The 21,591-nt window shown below is 38.1% G+C and overlaps 1 protein-coding gene across 1 annotated transcript in view; it reads left to right on the top strand.

The window, feature by feature from the left end:
• The window catches only part of prkcaa (protein kinase C, alpha, a), a 278,370-nt gene that overhangs the window by 215,402 nt on the left and 41,377 nt on the right, over positions 1–21,591 (top strand). Inside the window, 2 exon segments of the mRNA XM_030136372.1 lie at positions 802–864; positions 1,185–1,323. Of these exon segments, the coding sequence (XP_029992232.1) occupies positions 802–864; positions 1,185–1,323 (202 nt within the window).

Below are 21,591 nucleotides of genomic sequence, written 5' to 3'. Positions count from 1 at the left end.
CACTAAAAGCATACTAAAGCATACTAAAAATATGCAAAAATACACTAAAGTATAGAAAAAACATGCAAAAATACACTAAAACATACTAAAGTATACTAAAAATAAGAAAAAATACACAAAAGTATACAAAAAATATGCAACAGAAAGTACATTGTGCCTATTATTTTACTTGTTTTTTTTGGTTGTTGTTTTTAGGTTTTGTTTTTTGTTTTTGTTTTTTTTTTTTTCAAATTATTTCAGTGTGCGTATTAGTACTTTTTCAACATTTTGACCGCATTTCAACAATACCGTGATAATAATGATAACTGTGATAATTTTGGTCACAATAACCGTGATATGAAATTTTCATATCGTTACATCCCCAGTGATAATACCTTCTTATCATGATAATTAATTACAATAATATCTTATTTTATACGTACTTCTGTGTTCTAACTAGATATTCACTTATTCAGATAATGTTCTATATTTTGTTATTATAGTGGATTTATACACCCTTTTAAATGCACAAATTGAAGAAGACATTTTTAAGTTTTGCTCCAGATTATTCCACAGATGCACCCCTCTGACAAAGATACACTGGCTTTTTATGTTTGTTCTACACTTAATTTTCTTGTAGATTTCAGTTCCCCTTAAATTATAATTACTTTGCCTGGGCTCAAACATCTCCTGTAGACTGTAGGGGAGCATATAGTCATGGGCTTTATACGTTATAATAAGAGTATTAAGGTCGACAAGATCATATAGTTAGGGTTTATTATGAAGGAGGTGTAGGTGTATAAATATGGGGTGTCATTGCAGGTTCTATGCAGCAGAGATTGCTGTGGGTCTCTTCTTCCTGCACAGTAAAGGAATCATCTACAGGTGAGTGTTCACTTCTTTACAGTACCCATCCTTCCTCAAACTGAAGGGGCTGCATTTAAGATGTGATCAGTAATTTTGTGCTAAAATAAATGTCTGTCTTTGCTATGAATGATGTCATGGAGCAGAGCCCTGTACGGTGGTGAAACAGGTTTTTTTTTTTCCATATCCTGTGTTTTGATAGACCTTTACAGACAGCAGCAGGATGTTTTTGTTGAAGGAAAAGATAATAGAAGAATTTGGTTGTTAGATTAACTATCTACTGAACCTTTCACAAAAGTCAGCGTCTTAGAGGTTGTCTAAATGTGTGCCTGCCTCCTCAGGGATCTGAAGTTGGACAATGTGATGCTGGATTCAGAGGGACACATTAAGATCGCTGACTTTGGCATGTGTAAAGAGAACATGTTAGAAGGAGTGACCACACGCACCTTCTGCGGTACTCCAGATTACATTGCTCCAGAGGTAAGGCCGAATCCAAGATGTGTTTTTCCCAGTGTGTGTATGTATGTATGTATGTATGTGTGTATGTATGTGTGTATGTGTGTGTGTATTTTGTTTTGATGATTGAGGTCACTCCTGTCACTGTGTGGTCTGAGCTTGTGTCACCCTTGTGCTCCAGATTAAGGTCACTGCCCCAGGATGAGTCTCACACACACACACACACACACACACACACACACACACACACACATGTGCAGATGATGTAAGTGTCCCAGTCAAACAGACGTCCAGTGTGTCTGCTGGCAAGTCCAAACTTAACCCAAACACACAAGCTGAGGCCTCCTTGTGTCCTCGTGGCTTCTCTGTTTCACATGATTTCTCCTTTAATGTCAGAATGCTGTTTCGATCACTTCAAAAACAATTATTTAATTAACTTAATGAAGAAAAAAGATCTAATACAATTAATTTAGTGTATTAAATATTAGAATAGTAAAATATACTAAGAAGGTTATATGGATTTTGGGTATTTCTGGTCAAATCTTGTCCATTTGTAGCAGGATCTATGAATAAAACATGTCAAAGATCCAAAGGATACTGTTTGTATCTTTGACAAATACAAACATATCACCACCGTGGATACACTGGGTAACAGTTCAGCTGCGTATCCGGCTGATTGCTGATTGACATTGCCTTTGCCTCAGGCAGGTTGTCCAGAGCTCAAGATGTCTGTCCAGATTACTGGACGACTTGCTTTGATATTTTCTAAAGTCAGTATTACAGGCAATATTCAGGAGGGGAAACTAAGTACTCCTTAGAGCCTTATCAAACATGACAGACTACAACATCAGATGTTGACACAAATAAAATATTGTTATTTTACTGAGGAACACTAAACATTTTGATTATTTTGTTTTTTTTTATTAGAAATATACACAGTCTCTGTCTAAAAAAGGGTCTGTAACAATCTTTAATGTCTTTACAATTTAACATTCATGTTTAACCCTTTCATGCACGAATTACGAGAACCTTAATCAGAATTTTTTCCTGAGTGTTTTTATTCCTCTTTAGGCATGAAAAAACCAATGCAATTAAAAATTTTCTTCTGAAAAGTAAATAATAATAATTAAAAAATAACAATAATAATTTTTTTAAAAAATTAAAAAATACATTAAAAAATAATAATGAAAACAAAAATTCTTATGAACGTATTTTTCATGAAGTTGCAAAAATGTCCACTCAGCTGGACACCACATGTTTAATTTTTGACGCACAGAAACATGTATTTACTGATGAATTATGTGAAAACTATGGGGAGGGCTTATGATTCTGGGGCTTTATGCTCAAGAGAGATCTACATAATTTTACCAATTCTTGCCAGAAAAGATATGTAGTGTCGTAAACTTTAATAAAGATATGTGTAAAAAACAAACAAACAACAAAAACAACGAAAAGAACAACAAAATCCATGAATATACAAGAGAACAGCTGTAGAATAGCTGTCCACTGTAGTGACCAGTATGCATGAAAGGGTTAATATTTATAATAGCACATATAATGGTGACGTTGCTGATTGCAACCTGCTTAATTTGCCTCAGCCTCCCTGATGTAGATATAAATAGCTCTAAGGCACAGGTGTCAAACATGCGGCCCGGGGGCCAAAACTGGCCTGCCAAAGGTTCCAGTCTGGCCCGTGGGATGAATTTGTAAAATGCAAAAATTACACTGAAGATGTTAACAATCAATAGTGTTCAAATCATTTTAGGTCAATTCAATCTAAAGTGGGTCAGAACCAGTAAAATACTGTCATAATAACCTATAAATAATGAAAACTGCAAATATTCCTCTTTTTTTTGTGTAAAAAGAAGTAAAATTACACATGAATGTTTACATTGACATTCTGGCCTTTTACAAAAAAGTCTGAAATGTGGAATTTTACCAATATTCTGCCTGTTACTAAAAGTTTTGTGTATTTGTAGATCCACTGTAATCTGTAAATTGTGATGCACATGTATAAGTGATAAACAAGGCGTAATATTGTTAACATTGCACTTATTTTTTGTAAGAATTTTCAGGTTGTTCATATTATGCTCAAGTACAGTTCATAGATGTAAACATTTTCATTACAGAATTTTACTTTTTTCACTCCAAAACATACAGAAAGCTTTTGAGTTGACATTTATAAGTTCTTATCCTATTATTTGTATTATTTTACTGGTCCGGCCCAGTTTTTATCATATTAGGCTACATGTGGCCCCTGAACTAAAACCAGTTTGACACCCCTGCTCTAAAGTAATAAAAAGATGATTTCTACTTTTAAGTGATTATACACTAATGCAGTGTTTTTCAATTTTGGGGTCGTGACACCACGTGGGGTCGCCTGGAATTCAAATGGGGTCACCTGAAATTTCTAATAATTGATAAAAAAAAAAAAGATACTAATAAAAATATTTTTTTTAAGGATTCAATGTATATTTCATTATAATTAAAACACCGCACACTTTTCCGAATAAAAATCAAGTTCAAATAAAATGCAGGATATAATATCTGAGAGGGCATATCTTGATTGACCCAATCATGTGACCACATTCGTTACTATGCTTCAACCTGCACGGACACAGTCACAGTCAGAAAACTATATCGAACAGAGAATGGAAAGATTTCTTCGCCCGCCTGGCCCCACTAAGACATCTCCAAGAGAAAAAATGTCTCTGTTTTGAATGTCCAGGGTCACCAGAAATTTGTGATGTTAAAATGGGGTCATGAGCCAAAAAAGGTTGGGAACCACAACACTAATGACAACATGTTTTGAATATAAAAGATGTAATTTTGGCTCATTTCAGTTGAACTTTTGTAACTTTTAAGTTGACATTTTGTTGAAAATACTGACCCAATACCCAAAATGTCATAGCATAAGGAAAGGCATTATGCTGGACTTGTCAGTGTTTATAAGTTACGCTCGGACTTAGTTTGTCCATCTCTTGGCCATTATCAGTTAGATGTCTTCTATTAAACAGTGGGCTAAGTTATCGATTCTCTCTAAAACACCCTCTGATAGACTGTGAGTTTAATTCCACCCCATGGATGCAGGGTGAACATGCTGTGACCGTTCAGAGTCAGTCTGACACTAATGCACCAGTCAGGGATGACGCAGCAGGGGTTAGAGAAAGCTACTGTTTCCATAGCACTGTCAGCACTGCAGGACACAAGTCATACACCCATGATGTCGCACACTCCTTTTTCACTCAAGTCTGCATTTTAATATAATTATCTGTATGAACAGATTCTCTCAACTGACTGCAAACCCAATCATGCATACAAACACACAAAGCTCTTGCAAGTGTAGAGGCTGACCTTAAAATGGCGGTGACATTTTCAGAGCTGATCTAGAGAAAGCGGTCCTTAAACTGATTATGACAGAAAGAACAACTACCAAGCAATTTTTATTTATTATTTTTGCTCGTACATGTTAATGTGAATATTGAGACCCAGTAGGCATCTAGTAACAACTTGTACAGCTAATTATGTCAACTACTTTGTCTAATTGTGCTGTCTTTTAATCCTGAAATGCTTTGATGACTGTGAGACTTTGCCATTGATTTTAGGAGAGTAGTAAGATCATCTTTAATCCACCTCTGACACTATTGGCATCTCCACCTTAGAAGGTGAAGCAACTGGAAAAAGTATCATCCTATAGATATTTGGGTTTGTGGGTGGACGATAAGCTACCCTTTAAAGAGCATATTGAGCACCTAGTAAAGAAACCTGAGGTCAGGCTGGGTTTGTATAATGAAAATAAAGTAGGAGAAGGCTTGTACAGGACACATTTATAAGTACTGCCTCGTGCACACTGTGTTATGTCTATATATTGTCGTGCCTTGTGTTTTTCACTACCCATCACTCAATGATATGGTTTCCTGGACTTCAGTATTCCTGAGGAAACAAGATATTAGTATGTTTTTATTTATAAAGCACTGCTGATAAACTCCCAGCTTATATTTTTGTATATTTTTCTATCACCTACCAACAGCTGTTAAAACTTTGGTTCCTCTGGATGGCTTCTATACAAAGTTTCTAAGATTTATACACAACCTGGTGAATCAGCTTTCTCTTATTTTGCTCCTTAGTCTTTGAATAACCTCCAGAATATTCTACAATTAGTGTTTGGGGTTTTTTTTTTCTCCTTGGGTGAACTTAAAACTCTGCTATGAAACCATGTAACGTAAAGAGAATAATTGCTATGCCTAGTTGAATTTTGTCTCATGTACCTTTCCCTTTGTTTTGTCATTTTTGCTTTTACCCTTTCTTTTTTCTTTTTTTATTCTCTATATCTTGTATGGACTGGTGTGCCTTTTTTCACCGGGTCTCCTTCAAATAAGAGATTGAACTCTTGTCAACACAGACATGAAAACAACCTATTTCTTTTTTCATAAACACAGCATCATCTCAAGAAATCTGTTTCCACACAAAACTACTGAAAATACTGCAGTATAGGCTACATGGCAGGCCTGTGGTGCTGTGTGCCACCAGGGAAATACATCAGAAATAGGAAAGAAGACATGGAGCATCCACATAAAACTCGTGCAATGTAAAAAGAAAAAACAAAACAAACAAGAAAAGCACTCGGAGAGCGCAGACCTCCACCAAGGCAGATCACCCCCCCACCCCCACCCCCATCACCAGAATTTAATCATTTATTCCTTGTGCTACTATCACCATTTCCTCAAAATTTCATCAAAATCCTTCCATAACTTTTTGACTTATCTTGCTAACAGTCAAATAAACAAACCCAGATGAAACCTAACCTCCGCTGTTCCTTGGCGGAGGTAAAAAAAAACATCCGCCATTGTTGCTGTTGTCAGCAGAGTTATTGCATGCAGGGTATTGTGTCATTGTTTCAGAAAAGATGTGTATGGGTTGTAAACACTGACATGCAGGAGTGGTGTATTGAGATTTGTTCACTCTGGATCCAGGTTTAACTAGAAAAGCTCTCACGCAGACCTACGCCAAGGCAAATCACCAAAATGTAATCATTTGTTCCTTGTTCCAGTATCAACATTTCCTGAAATTTTCATGAAAATCATCCATAACTATTTGAGTTGTCTTGCTAACAGACAGACAGACAGACAAACCCAGATGAAAACATAACCTCCACTGTTACTTGGCCGAGGTAATAAACTAGTGTATTCAGGCACCCAAGTTCAGATTCTATGTTGATGAAACGCCCATATGAGAAAATATGGGTACTCCTAAACTCCTCTCACTCATCCCTATTCTTAAGGAGCTTCCCAATTAAATACAGATTAAATATAAAGAACTATTTTACCAGAAAACCAATTTCTATCAATCATGATCCAATCTGAATTGGGATCAGGTGTTGACTCAACAAATCGTCCTGTTCTGGTTTATCACACAGACTAAATGTTTGTAGTTTTGGATTCAGCCCTTCATCCATCTTCACTTTAATATGGACACCAAAGGACAGGGTGTATATTTGTGTGTGAGGTCACCTCAAAAAAACGTAAACATGTTGAATGTTTTGCACATATTTGTATCTCAGTATCTGCTAGCTCACACATACAGGGTGGGGAAGCAAAATTTACAATATTTTGAGGCAGGGATTGAAAGACAGTGTATGACCAATTAGTTTATTGAAAGTCATGAGAATTTACAGGGTGGGGAAGCAAAATTTACAATGAACATTTAGTTGTTTTTTCTCAGCAGGCACTACGTCAATTGTTTTGAAACCAAACATATATTGATGTCATAATCATACCTAACACTATTATCCATACCTTTTCAGAAACTTTTGCCCATATGAGTAATCAGGAAAGCAAACGTCAAAGAGTGTGTGATTTCCTGAATGTGCTCGTCACACCAAAGGAGATTTCAAAAATAGTTGGAGTGTCCATAAAGACTGTTTATAATGTAAAGAAGAGAATGACTATGAGCAAAACTCTTAGGAGAAAGTCTGGAAGATACTATTAAAGAAGAATGGGAGAAGTTGTCACCCGAATATTTGAGGAACACTTGCTCAAGTTTCAGGAAGCGTGGGAAGACAGTTATTGAGAAAGAAGGAGGACACATAGAATAAAAACATTTTCTATTATGTAAATTTTCTTGTGGCAAATAAATTCTCATGACTTTCAATAAACTAATTGGTCATACACTGTCTTTCAATCCCTGCCTCAAAATATTGTAAATTTTGCTTCCCCACCCTGTATTTGCCACAAGAAAATTTACATAATAGAAAATGTTTTTATTCTATGTGTCCTCCTTCTTTCTCAATAACTGCCTTCACACGCTTCCTGAAACTTGCGCAAGTGTTCCTCAAATATTCGGGTGACAACTTCTCCCATTCTTCTTTAATAGTATCTTCCAGACTTTCTCCTAATAGTTTTGCTCATAGTCATTCTGTTCTTTACATTATAAACAGTCTTTATGGACACTCCAACTATTTTTGAAATCTCTTTTGGTGTGACGAGTGCATTCAGCAAATCACACACTCTTTGACGTTTGCTTTCCTGATTACTCATATGGGCAAACGTTTCTGAAAAGGTATGGATAATAGTGTTAGGTATGATTATGACATCAATATATGTTTGGTTTCAAAACAATTGACGTAGTGCCTGCTGAGAAAAAAACAAATAAATGTTCATTGTAAATTTTGCTTCCCCACCCTGTACTGAGATAGTGAGAGCAGAAATGCTTTCACACTCGCCTTTCTCACACACCTGCCCACATGCTCAATTCTCTGTAGGTGATGGAGTAGATATATGTGTAGCACCGGATCCCCCAGATATCAGCACACATGTGACAGCCGGTCGCCAACACACACAGCCATCCTCCCAAATTTCACTGTGTTTACTCTGACCTATATAGCCAGTCAATGGTAACTTCTGTCTGGGAGGAATGCTCACACTAATGTGAATTTACACCTCAGTGACTTTGACACAGAGAGAAAGAGATAGCAAAGAGGGGAAAGAAAGGAAGAAGGGAACAGAGAGAGAAAACAGACAAGACATATGGTATTAAATCTGAGGCAGAAAGGAACAAGAGTGACTGGACTATAAAGGAAAGAAAGCACCGATTGAAAAGAGAAGAGTGGCCTAGTAATGGCTCTGTGTGGCATTTTATGGGAGCAGTTGAGGATATTGAGCTGTCTGACATGGGCCGTTTTCCTTCACACCCTAGTTGGTCTTCACTGCAGCAGGGCTTGCTCACTGCTTTCTATGAACTTTTATTTGTGTCATTATGATGAAGAAATTAAGTACAAATATATGTGACAATTACAACTGTTTACATTTTCATCATGTTGAGTTTTTGATCATTCAGAATAAATCAACAAGTTATTTGTGTGTTATATATTTCTTTATTTTCACAACCAGCCAGAACACTTCATCTGGGACATTTACTCTCACGGCAATCTGAAATTATTATCTAAAGGAAATTAATTAGGAACGATTTAAGTAAGATCAACCACAGGCTCATCTCTTTATGGCTTCATTGCTCATTTGTTATCAGACCCAGCTGTTTTGGTTAAGGCAGTGTTTTTCAACCTTGGAGTAGGGTCCCCACGTGGGGTCGCCTAGAATTTCTAGTAATTGATAAGAATTTTTAAAAAAAATTATTAATAAAAAATATCTGGTGAGTTGAGAGAGACAATCCCAATCCTTGAAAGACATGACAAACTGTGAAGCTGAAACTGAAACACTGTGGTACTGTTTATCTGTCAAATGTTCATTGTGGTCGGTTTCAGATGCTGCAGCTCTTTCAGTTTCAGTTCTTGTTTGTTCAGTATTAATTGTCAGCCTTGTAAATCCAACCTGGACTGACTGTACATATCGTGACCAAGGAAAATAAAATTCTCACTTTGTGCAGTAATCTACCCCCGACTTTTCTGCCTCCAACCGTAATATTATACATTATATAGACTAAATGTCATCTAAAATCAATGTTTATTTGCAACATAGAGTAGCAAACTATTACATGATCAAAAACTAATAAATTTTAGCAAAAAAACAAACAAACAAACAAAAAAAAAGTCTCTGTTTGGAATGTTTGGGGTCGCCAGAAATTTGTGATGTTAAAATGGGGTCACGAGCCAAAAAAGGTTGGGAACCACTGGGTTAAAGCTATACCGTATGATGTGGCATTTTTACACTTTTCTTTTGTCATCTTAAAATGCTCCTAATAAGTGTATGTCAATCTAAAATGTAAAAGAAATCCACCAGGTATTGAAACTCAAAAATGTTTAATTCTCATATATTTCTAATGAAAGTCTGACCAATCATTTTATTCGGTCCGAATGAAGTAATTGGCCGAACCTGACTGAGCCTCCTGTCAATCATCCATTACGGCCGTCCAGCATCCGATCCATTATCGCCGTCTCATATCCGATATGTGTCCCTCTGAATCTGACGCTTCACTCGCGCTGCTTCTCCTGTCACTGACCATAGTCTACTGTCTAGGATGTGTATGGATAGAACTGACATGCACATGTGGAAGGGATTAACCGGATTTATGAACAGAAACGACAACTGAGGGGCACAAACGGGAGTCTGATTAGTGAAAGATGAAGATAAAAGTCCAGAAGTCAGCTGTACTGGACTGAACAGGTCTGCATAAAGCTCAGCTTTTATGACGGTGGGACTCATACAGGTACATGTACATGGTGTCACACAATGTAAGATGATGTAGGATGATAATTGTATGGACTATGAAACCTCAAATGTCCATGGAAAATTTGCGGAGGCCGTGCATTCACAGTGCGCGCGCCCATCCCCTGGTCACTGCAGTGAAAACACTGACCCAGTACTGCACAGACCAGGTCTACTGATGGAACAGGAGCCGTGGGCCCGCGGGAGGTGGATGATGCATCTCATTACTGAGGGAGGGATCCCCGGACACACCAAAACGGACCGGACCTCCCCCTCTGCTTCCTCCTCCGTTTCCATCGCGCATCAGGTGAGAGGAGGAGAGAGGAGGAGGAGCCTCAGAGGGAAGGCAGAGGGAAGGGGGCGGGGCTTTGGAGGGAGGCGGGTTGTTCATGTTCAAACTTTTACTAAGTGCTGTGAGAAATGCCACATCGGTAGGTATAGCTTTAAGGTATCTTGAGAGGGTTCTTAATCAATCAATCAATCAATCAAATTTTATTTATATAGCACGAAATTATAACAAAAGTTTTCTCATGACACTTTACTAAACCCAACAGAATCCTCCAGGAGCAAACACTTGTGACTGGTGACAGTGGAAGGAAAAACTTTCTTTTAACAGCAGAAACCTGGGGCAGACCCTGACTCCTGGAGGATGGACATCTGCCTTGACCAGTTGGGTTTAAAGAGAGAGGGTAAAGGAAGGGAGAAAGAGATTGAGGGAGGGGGGAGAGAAGGGGGGAAGTAGGGGGAGACACATGGATGCACAACAAACTGAACTTGAACTGCTAAAAAGTAGAACAGCTGATGTTAGTATGATTACCAATAGCTAGAACAAATGTTCATAACTGTTGTTTCTACTACTACAAATATGAGTACTAACAGTGGATATACTACTACTGTAACTGTTAGTACAAGTAATAGAAACCTCTACCATCTATCTAACTATATAATAAACACAATAGCAGCTACATAGCTCTGGTTTTTTTTCCATGTCTTTTCAAGTTTACTTCTCCAAAAGTTTTACGGACTAGGAATAGCAACCGTTTGTCATCACAAAGTTGTTGCTTGGCCACATGCTTCAGCTTTGGCAGCTCCAATTTTAAACCCTTCACCAATTACGAAGCACTCAAACCAGTGTTTTCAGATCAGGGCTATTAGTAGTCTCTCAAAATCACTTGAGCTGTGGTTGGAAAAGTAAGTGAGAATCTGGAAAAAATGAGGGGAGAGGTGGGGTGAGGAAGAGAGTGTGAACGGAATGAGCACATGAGGTTGAGTTGAGGACTGACTGAAGCACATACTGTAATACGAGTACATCCTTCCTTCAAACAAGATGGAATTATGTACATTTGGCCTGTATATAACAACTAGGGATGTAACGATATAAAAATTTCACATCACGGTTATTGTGACCAAAATTATCATTATTATCGTGGTATTATTGAAACTGTGCTCAAAATGTTCAAAAAGTACTAATGCACACACTGAAATAATTTAACCAAGTTGTATTTTGAAAAAACAAACAAACAAACAAATAAAATAATTGGCACAATGTGCCTTCTGTTGGCAGAAACATTCAAACGTTAACCCTTAGTAGTCTGAGTCTATTTTGTCCGTTTTTCAGTACTTTTGATTTTGCCTTTATATACTATATAAACAAATGTTTACTATACCCATGTTTGGTATCTTTTTTTTCAGCACAGCTTCATTTATATCATCTGCCTGTTATATTTTCACTTTAATCTACTATATCAACATAAAAGGACAAAAAACACACAAAAAAATATAAAATCCGATTTGAAAAATGTGTATAATTTATTGCATAAATAATACAAAGATGCTTAACGAACCTTTTCAAAGACTTTAAAAGTGGATATTGGTTCCAAATATTAGGTATATAAAATTAAAATAGTAATGAATTAAAACTATACTCAAATATTCGACATAAAAGCAAAGCTTTACATGGGTTTTTTTCCCCTAAAAGTGCAGTAATCAAACACGGTTATCATGATAATTAGAATTTAAACGGTAATACTAACCGCCTGCAATTTTACTGTGGTTTATTGTTATACCGGTAATCGTTACATTCCTAATAACAACTAATAAGTACTATTTATTAGGGGTGAAACGGTGTACTTGTTTGTACCGAACTGTTTTGGCCTTCGATACAATACAGAGGTGTACAGAACGAATACATGTAGTTTATGTGAAGAACTTAAACACTGGGGAAGTAGGGTGGGCACAAGCAGAACCCATGTACGGGGTTATATACATTCAGCACCACTGCAAAAAAACCCAAAACATAACAACAAAGAGTATAACAGAGGTACAGGAGCACAGGTCGGACATTCGAAGCATGTTTTTTCACTTTCAGTTTTAGGTTTGTTGCAGCTTTTGTGGCACAAAAGAGTCCACGGGTTCCTTTATAGCAAGACGGTTTTTATTTTTTGACTTAAGTTGGCCACATCAAGTGAACCTGCTCCTCTTCTCCTTCATGGGCCTCTGCTGTGGTGTTACTGTGAGGGCACATTCACATCACCTCAGGGAATACTGTGTGAGGCATTCACAAACACTCAGTAAATTACAGTGTTTGCCATAAACAAACATTGAACATTCAGAAATACAAAAATATACAACATGTGGGGTGCCTGTTAATGCACAAATGACGGAAAAATATTTTGTAGAAATGTCCTGTGTCCCTTAGGTAGTACAGGAGTGCACCCCCCCATAAGCCCCCCCGTAGTGAAAATGTATCGCTCTGAAGACCGCTATACCAAAAACGTACCAAACCGAAATTTCTCTGTACTGTTACACCCCTACTATTTACAGTTACATTTAATATTTATATTCCCATAACCCCTTAACCCTAGCCTCATCCAGATCAGTCAGACTAATGTGATCCATGAGCACTCTCCCATAAACTACAAATGCATTTATATCAGTAATAAATGTACACAAATACACATTTGTATTTTTCAGGAAAATAGAAAATCACTTTAGAGAGGAACTGCATACTGTAATACATCTTTGAGCTGTAATGATAATTTAGGCCTGAGAATACAGAAAAATCTACCCTTTATGGGTGAAAATGGGCCCAATACACTACTTTCTGTTTCAAAAATCACTCAAGCACTGTAGTCTTCTTTGCATCATTACTTTATACACTGTTGCTCTTAAAGTTAGAGTAAAATATTTTTACCTCTTCTCATGAAAAGATTTTGACAATGTGACTTATTTCTGATAGATAAAGTGTAACTGAGACTCAGTAATCATTGGACCTGGTCAAAGGTGATTACTGATGTGTCTAAATAGGAATAAAAAGAGGAATGTGTACAAAGAAAAAACTATTCCAACTTTATGGGCAACAGTCAAATATAAAAATCAATGTTAACACCCTCTAATCTGAGGTGTGCAGCTGGGGGCCAGATCCTGTCAGAAAGTGCCACATGATGGAAAGGAAAACCAATGAAAATACAGTTAAACTGGCACACAAAACCCATATAAACCCTTTCACAGCCTCAGTTGGTTGTGTGTGGACGTGTCTTATGATTGCCTGGAATGGGGATGTCCATGAAAAATTCTTGTCTCATGATTCCACACCTTCCCCCTCAGCACCTTGTTTACTTTTTAACACTTTTCTAAATCATGCACTGGGTGTGGACTCACAGCATGGGTAACTTCAATAAAAAAAAAAAAAAAAACTTAACAGAACTGGAAGTAAATTAATACCTGTGATATTCATCTGAATAGGACCGTGTAAGACTATTCTGTGGAGTTGCCTCAGGTTCAGCCTCAGGATCTTCAACATCTGGCTGTTACATAAATCCATTTGATTTACATAAGTATGGGAAGAAAACAGTTTCTTTATAAGTTGAAGAAAAGAATCTGTTCTTTTCTCTCCCCTTTAAGCAGCACAATTCATCCTGATGACATGTAAAAGCGTGCTGTTCATCTGCTGTGCTACTTCTAGTCTAGGATGCTCATGTAAACCCCAGGGCTGCTCATTAATATCATCAGTGAATGAAACCAACCACTGCCAGCCCATACAGTAGTGAAGAGCTTTCAAAAACACACACTACACCATAACCTGCTGCACACTGTATCTGCTCCATAGCACACACTTTCCAATAACAAATAGCAAAGCTGATAGCCACATTACACTCTTTTACAGTGTTGGTCATTGTGAGCCATACCAACATGTTTTTACTTCAGCATCCATATGGAGGACGAAAGTTACAGGAGCAGAGGTTGGAGCTTGTGAACATTCACACATGCATGAACGTGTGTGTGCGCATGTGATTGTGTGTATGCGGTGAGGAGGGTAGCCTTGAATAGCTAGCAGTCTGATCCAGAACTGTCATGTAACATTAAGCCTAATGGGAGAGAAATGTCTGCAGCGATGCCCATGCACATGCACACGCATACAAATATACACACAAACAAGCATGCATGTACGCATAGACTGTTTGAGACAGTAGCACAGGTACACAAATAAACACACACAAAAATATGCTTTTGACTCGGCAAAGACATTAGAAAATGAGGATATTCTGAATTATTTTTTAATGATGTATAAAGATTATAGTGCACAAATACACACACACACAGATACACACTTTGTGCAGTGAATCAGTGGAGCTTTCCTGGCCAGAGGCTTTTATACCATAAAGTAAAAAATAACACAGGATGAGAGCAAGGAATGTCAGGAACAGGTCAGGCTTGTCTATTTCCATCACATGTAACTGGGCAAAGACTGAGCACTTTATGAATTTATCATCCTTGTACAAACAGCAAACGCAACATACACTCTTCTACATAATAGATAAGTTCTAGGCTTAGCATGCCAGTTAAGACCACGAAGGTCACCGCGCCGGAAAACTGTAAATGTCCGCTGGTGTTGTCGCAGACAGAGGATGGGTGGCAAGGGCAGCAAGTCACCACAGCGTCACATTAGCACAGAGCTCTACAGGAAGGCATGAAAGTGATCTAAGCAGTCACTTTTTGCTGAATATAATTGCCTTCTCTGCCTTTTTTGTTTTTCTTTTCTTTTGTGTACCACACAGGCTCTCAGAGCAGCTTTTCCATGCTTTTTTTAATGTTTTTTGTTGTTTCCTTACTCCGCAAGACACAGTGATGGGAGGGATAAATGCATCGTAAAACCCAGTCTGAAATGCAACGAGAACGGTCATTTTATTTGCATATGCTATGCACTGATACTCAGCATGCAGACATTTAACTCACCAGAAGGCTGTGCATTCTTATTATTCATCTAACCATCAGTTATTCTCAGATTAATATGTGTCAGTTTGGTGCTTAGTTTGTAAATTTATCACAAGTCATATCGTCATTGTAATATTGACCGAGGCTGTTGCACATCACAGATTTTCCCCATATTCTGCATGCATACGTGATAATTAATCTAAATATAACTTAATCTATAGTTATTAACTTCATTCTCTGAACTGATGGTGGACACCAAGAAAAGGAATCTGAGGTATTTTGAAAGATAGAGCATTATATTCAAGCTATCACCACCAAATTTAACGTCACATCATCTGAAAGCCTTGAATTTATGTACACAGATTTTGTTGTTGTTAGATTTCAAAAAAGCTCTGCAACAAATTGAAAAGTACTAATGTTCAGACACAGTTTTATTGTCATTCAATCAGTAGTGCATGATAGAACAAATATAGTTACTCAGGTCTTGGTGAAAAGATAAAAGGATAAAATATAACATAAAATGTATAATAGCTAAATAAAATAGAATAAAAACTACCATAAATTACCCCAAAAGGATAATAAAATAACTTCAAAATATTGCACAATATACAGCAACAGTAACAGTTAAATTGATGGTGCATGAAGGAGCAACATGAGCAGCAGCAACAGTGAAATAAAGTGACAGTAGTGACTTTAGCAGCATCATGATCTGTTGATAAGTATATGGGGGCAGTATATGGTGGGGGGGGGGGGGGGGGGCAGTTCAATAGTCTGACTGCATCTGGGTAGAAGCTGTTTTTCAGTCTGAATGTTTTTGCCTGGATGCAGCGCAGCCTCCTTCCAGAGGGCAGGGGAGTGAACAGTTGGTGTTCAGGGTGGATGGGGTCATGGAGGATGCAAGAGGCTCTCTGTCTGCATCTGGTGGTGTAGTTCGAAGACTGGAAGTTCCAAGATCGATGTAGCTTTGGTGGTTTTGCCGCAGTTTAGTCCCATTAACAGCAATAATTTTTAGTGTCTTGGTGACGATGACATGACAAAGGAAAACTTGTCACCTCATGATTTTCCACACCATCTGACTGTTGTCCTTGAATCCTCTCTCTTCCCCTCCCTTCCACTCCCCTCCCCCTCCCCTCCCCCTCTATCTGCCTGTTTCAATTTCTTTTTCTTTTCTGTTTTTGTCCCATGGCATAAGCCGACGCAGGGCTGCAGGTCAGAACTGCGTTGACCTGATGTCTCTACACGCTTTCCATGCTTAAGTTCCCTGTTGTACATGATTTTGCAAGAAAGACCTTGAGGTCAATTCCCAGTGACACAGCACAACAAATATGCCATGTTACAGTAGGATTTAAATTATCCTCTGTCTAGTATTGACCTACTTCACCCTATCATGGTAAAACTGTCTCATATTAGTAAACCAGTACTGTATCAGATGTGTGGCATATATAAACAGTAGTAGTAGTGCATATGAGATGTTTCTGTTTGTGGCAAGTAAGTGTTGTCCAATGCTATACATTCCCTCCCTCAGCCATATTGAAATATTTCAACAGTGGCAGCACAAATCTTATGTGAAAACAAATCTTCAGAGTGCATGTCAAAATGTGTTGGCAGCTGTCAAGTCAGACTGTAGGTCGACATGAATTAAGCAAGAAGCAGGGTTTAAACAGGCACGCTCAGGGATTTCACCCAGAGCTTTTCCTCCCCGCAGAATCCTTGACCTGCAAGCTAATTAAAAACCCTGAAGTAAAGGACTTTTCCCCACTGTCTTATTACCAAAGACACGAGGAATCGGAGGATTAACTTAGTGCTTTTCAACCTTCTCAAGGCACCGTGCTCATTTTCAGGCAAGAGGATGAAGATATGGAGCCTTAAACACATTTTACTGCTGACGTGTTCATCATTTAATCTCTGTGCTGGCCCTCTGGGTGACGGTCTTATTCTCATTATGCTTCATGTGGATGACTCCAGACACATTTCAATCAAGGAGGAACACATGAAGTGGGAAGAGGTGTTTTATCTTTTATCTACAGGAAGTCAGACATCACCATTTAACCCATAGGGCCAGATCTGCTAAAGGTTTGGGTGTATTAAAACGTGTGCAAGCTTATTGCACACGCAAAAAACATGTACAAACTGATTTACTAACAGTGTGCACTGAGGGTTGCGTCTTTCAAAGGTTGCGTCTTTCATAGCGCGTCTGCATCCAGTTAGTACATTTGCCACAATGAATATGCAAAATGGGGTGTTTACATGCAGTTGTGCATAGGGATGGGAATCGTTAAGAATTTAACGATTCCGATTCCATTATCGATTTTGCTTATCGATCCGATTCCTTATCGATTCTCTTATCCATTCTCTTATCGATTCCCATTGGGTGAGGGAATAAAAGAGTACAAACGGGTGTGTTTGCATGAATTGTCTTTTATATTTCCATCTCTGCACAGAAAATATAACATATACAGTATGTACAAATAATAATAACAGATGACGCCGGGCCTGGTTCGGGGGAATGGAGGGCGGGGGCGGGGCAGTGGCATGCAGTGAAAGTGAAACTAAAGACGCATTACCAATTCCTCTATTGCCGCATTTCTACAACGTGGAACCAGTTCAACTCGGCTCGACTTGTCTTGTGTTGTTGTGCACCTCATTTCCTTTCCCCTACCTTCGGAAACTTGTATTTGGGTACGACGTTTGTTGCCCGCACTGGAACCGGAACTGGGCCTGGCATTCACTGTGCCGCTACATTTACAAGCGCTGCTAAGTATCGAATCAAATACATGACATTCCTGTAAATGAGTCACATGCTGTGGACAAATGTTTGAGCAGATTGGAGGGATTCCACCCTTTTGAAGACATGGAAACTTAGCAAGTGTTACAAGTAAGCGGACCTGGTGTCGTCTTTTTAGACCGTTTCTGCCTCAACACCATGTTGGCTACGTTCTGACCAAAACAATGAAGCGTATGCGTGATGTCATCGCGCATGTGCAACAACGGCAGAATCGATAAGCAGAATCGTTAAGCAGGCAGGCAAACGATTCCAAGGATTCAAGCTACTGGGAGCCGGTTCTCAAAAAGAACCGATTCTCAATTCCCATCCCTAGTTGTGCTTGTGCTGGGAGGAGAAAATGTAAATATATTAATTTAGCACACGCAAAGTGATTTATCAAACCCAAAAGCAATTTTGCTCATAGAAACTGCGTCTATATTTAACACGTCTCAAAGGGAGGTGCAAATGATTTGTATGTGTAATTGCGCTCACATGGCTGCAGTTGAAATGATGAAACAAGATGCAGAGAACGCATTTTTAATTTTAATATAATTGAGATGTATGCACCACACACACACACACACACACACACACACACACACACACACACACTTTACGGGACTCTTTTCCACTCTTGATGATTGTGATTAAAAATACGCACCAAGATTAGGCTACAGTGGGACTAAATTATGTGCACCTGACAGTCATTCAATCCAACTACCCCCCCCACCTTTAAAATGAAAAATAAATGAATAAATGAGTCATGCAATACCTTCTATGACAAAACTCCTCCAACATTACATTTCTGTGTGTCTGGATCATTCAGTGCACTGTTACTATTAGTGCTAGCGTATCCCACAGCAGTTTAGCACACCCAAAATCCTCATTTAAATAGGGCGGTCTCCAAGACTTGGTACCTTTTGACATTTGCGCAAGCAGTCTTTATAAATCATCCGCAAACCACAGTTCAACCCCACACGCAAAATTCTAGATTGTGCACGGAAATTAGTACACACAAATTGGGATCTTAGTAGATCCGGCCCATAGTGTACAGAAATAACAAGAAATACCATAATTTTCATTTTCTCTATATGGCCTCCATCTGTTTAAAGGGATCATATTTTGCTAAACCCACTTTTATTAGTCTTTGGTACATTTATTTGTGTATTTGGACCCTAATAATTCAAAAAGTTTGAATTTGAACCCTCCAGGTGCTGCAAAGCTATCGTTATATTAATTTTGGCAAAAATTGAGTGGATTTCTACAATCTGTTTTGTTACATTTTTATAACTAATTACAACATTTGCACATAAGGTCAAGACTTCCGATGAACATTTCTCTTAGTACGATATAATTGTTTGCCAGCAGCAGCGGTTGTAGTCCATACTGAAAATATGCCCAAACTTTGAGCTGATTAACTAAAATGTTCAGTTATTGGTTGTATTGACAAACACAAGTGGTTGAAGGGGACAGAGCAGCACAGTCAGCAACCTGGAGGGGGTGGGGCATGAAGTGGCTCATGTGCATTTAAAGGGCCAGCGCTCAAAACGACCTGTCTCATGTCATTACTCAAAAATAGGTTTGAGGATGGACCTGTGGAGCTGCATTAATGAAGAATTCAGACCCAAGCAGAGCATTTACAGTTTATGTAGACCACAGGGAAATGTTAAAATGGGTAATTCCATTTTAAAAAAGCAAAATATCACTCCTTTAATGAGATGATCTGTATAATGTAGAATAAGCAGAGTACAAATACTATCCTCCATGTTTTGAAGTCGAAGGAACTCATTTAAAATAGAATGATAGTGCATCCTTATCAATGCCCCCTTTTTTACAAACCTTTCTGAAGTTGCACCAGTTGCTCTCTGATGTGTTGCAGCTCATCTCTGTGTTCAGTGTCATCTCTGTGGGCATTCACTGGTCTCAACCTGACTATATGTGATAATGATAAGTCTCTGTGAAGGTGTTGTAATATTCAGACAGTGTTTTGTCGTCGAATTACCTGTGAGTCAAACATTCACATCATCACACCATACAGATTTAAGAATTTCTTGCTATGAACAGCATATTTACAGTAATTTCTTTCAAATATCCCTGGGAGTTTTGGACAAACCGTGTCAATTTGCATGATTGTAGGACAGTTTTAGCATTGATAGACATGTCTTCATTTTGTATTTATGTGTATGTGGCTTTACATGTCCTCCTGAGACTTTCTTTAAACATGTCTTTATATTTTTATACATTTTTTTTTTACTGATTTATTTCCAGTATGGAAATGGTACAAGCTTCCTGATTGCTACTAACTGACTTCTTTGCACAACATAATAGAGAAATGAAAATGCAAGGAAGTAAAAAATAATAATACACACAAAAAAAGAAAAAGAGTCATATTCGAAAAGGAGAGAGAAGAAGCATAGCTGTATATACATATACACCCATATACATACCCATGCACATACACTTACATTAAATGATTGTCTTGCATTAAATAATTTTGATTATCTTGATTGGAAACAGCATAATGCAACAGTTTTTTTGTTTTTTTTTTTTGTTAGTAAAGCTGTGAAACTCCTGTCTCCTACAGAGGACAAACATGCACTGCTGGGTCTCAAGAGGATATACACTAATAAACATAGTTATTAAATAGAGAAAATATGATATATTAAGAAGAACTCATCATATCACATGGTGTGAGCTTGTTATATAATAGTTTACCACATTTGCATGTGATGTTCAATAATATTTGTGTATTCACATGCCAGTGTGTGCACATGCTTCCCTGTAAGTGAATAAACACGTGGATGTACTGTGTGTCCAGAAGGTTCCAGTCACCCCTCAGGGCAGTGTTATGACTGTGTAGTGCTGAGCTGAAGGTGGGTTGGCCTGCGTATGTTTGTTGGCGCCCATGGGCAAAGCAGAGGTCAGGGTCCTGAACCATAAGGAGAGTTGAACACACCCAGGTTTCCCATGATCGTAAACAGAACAACTGGTGGTTATCCAGTCATTATGTCAACACAGGTTTTATGAATTTATCAACAAGTACGATGGGGTTAGCACTAGATGACACAGACATTATTTGGAGCTACAACCCTAAACAAATATGAGGAATTAACAAAATAAAATAGACTAAAAGCAGCCAGGAAGGAAAGCTGGCAAGAGGAGTCAGCTGTGTTAGTGTGTCAGTGAATATTCCAACATAATGATGAAGTTCAACAGCAGATCAATATCACAGCCCCATCACTAAGACATGAGTAGATCGGACTATAATTACAGTCATTAATAAGTGGTGCCAGGCACAGCAAATCCCGCCCCTCACACGTATTTCGCTCATTATAAGTAAATGGGAAGATTTTTTAAAAAATCATTTAAAAAAATGTAACTTTGACCTACTTTTCCCCAAAATGTAAGGTCAAGGTCAAGGTTACTTTATTTATACCCATAGGTAGATTTGTTTTGCAGTCTAGGTGATTGCCTTGGCATTACAACAACACTTACACTGAACATGCAAGACAGGCACTTGATCACGCTTACAGACAGGACAAAAAGACAGGACAAAACAAAAAACAAAAAACAAAACAGAAAGTGCACAGTGTTCCACCATTCATCGGTATAGCAGCATGGATAAGCAAATAAAATAGGTGAGATCAAATAAAT

This window comes from Sphaeramia orbicularis, chromosome 1 (assembly GCF_902148855.1).
Source record: "Sphaeramia orbicularis chromosome 1, fSphaOr1.1, whole genome shotgun sequence".
Lineage (NCBI taxonomy): Eukaryota > Metazoa > Chordata > Actinopteri > Kurtiformes > Apogonidae > Sphaeramia > Sphaeramia orbicularis.
Note: the sequence above shows the minus strand (reverse complement) of the source record. Positions and strands in the feature narration are given on the sequence as shown.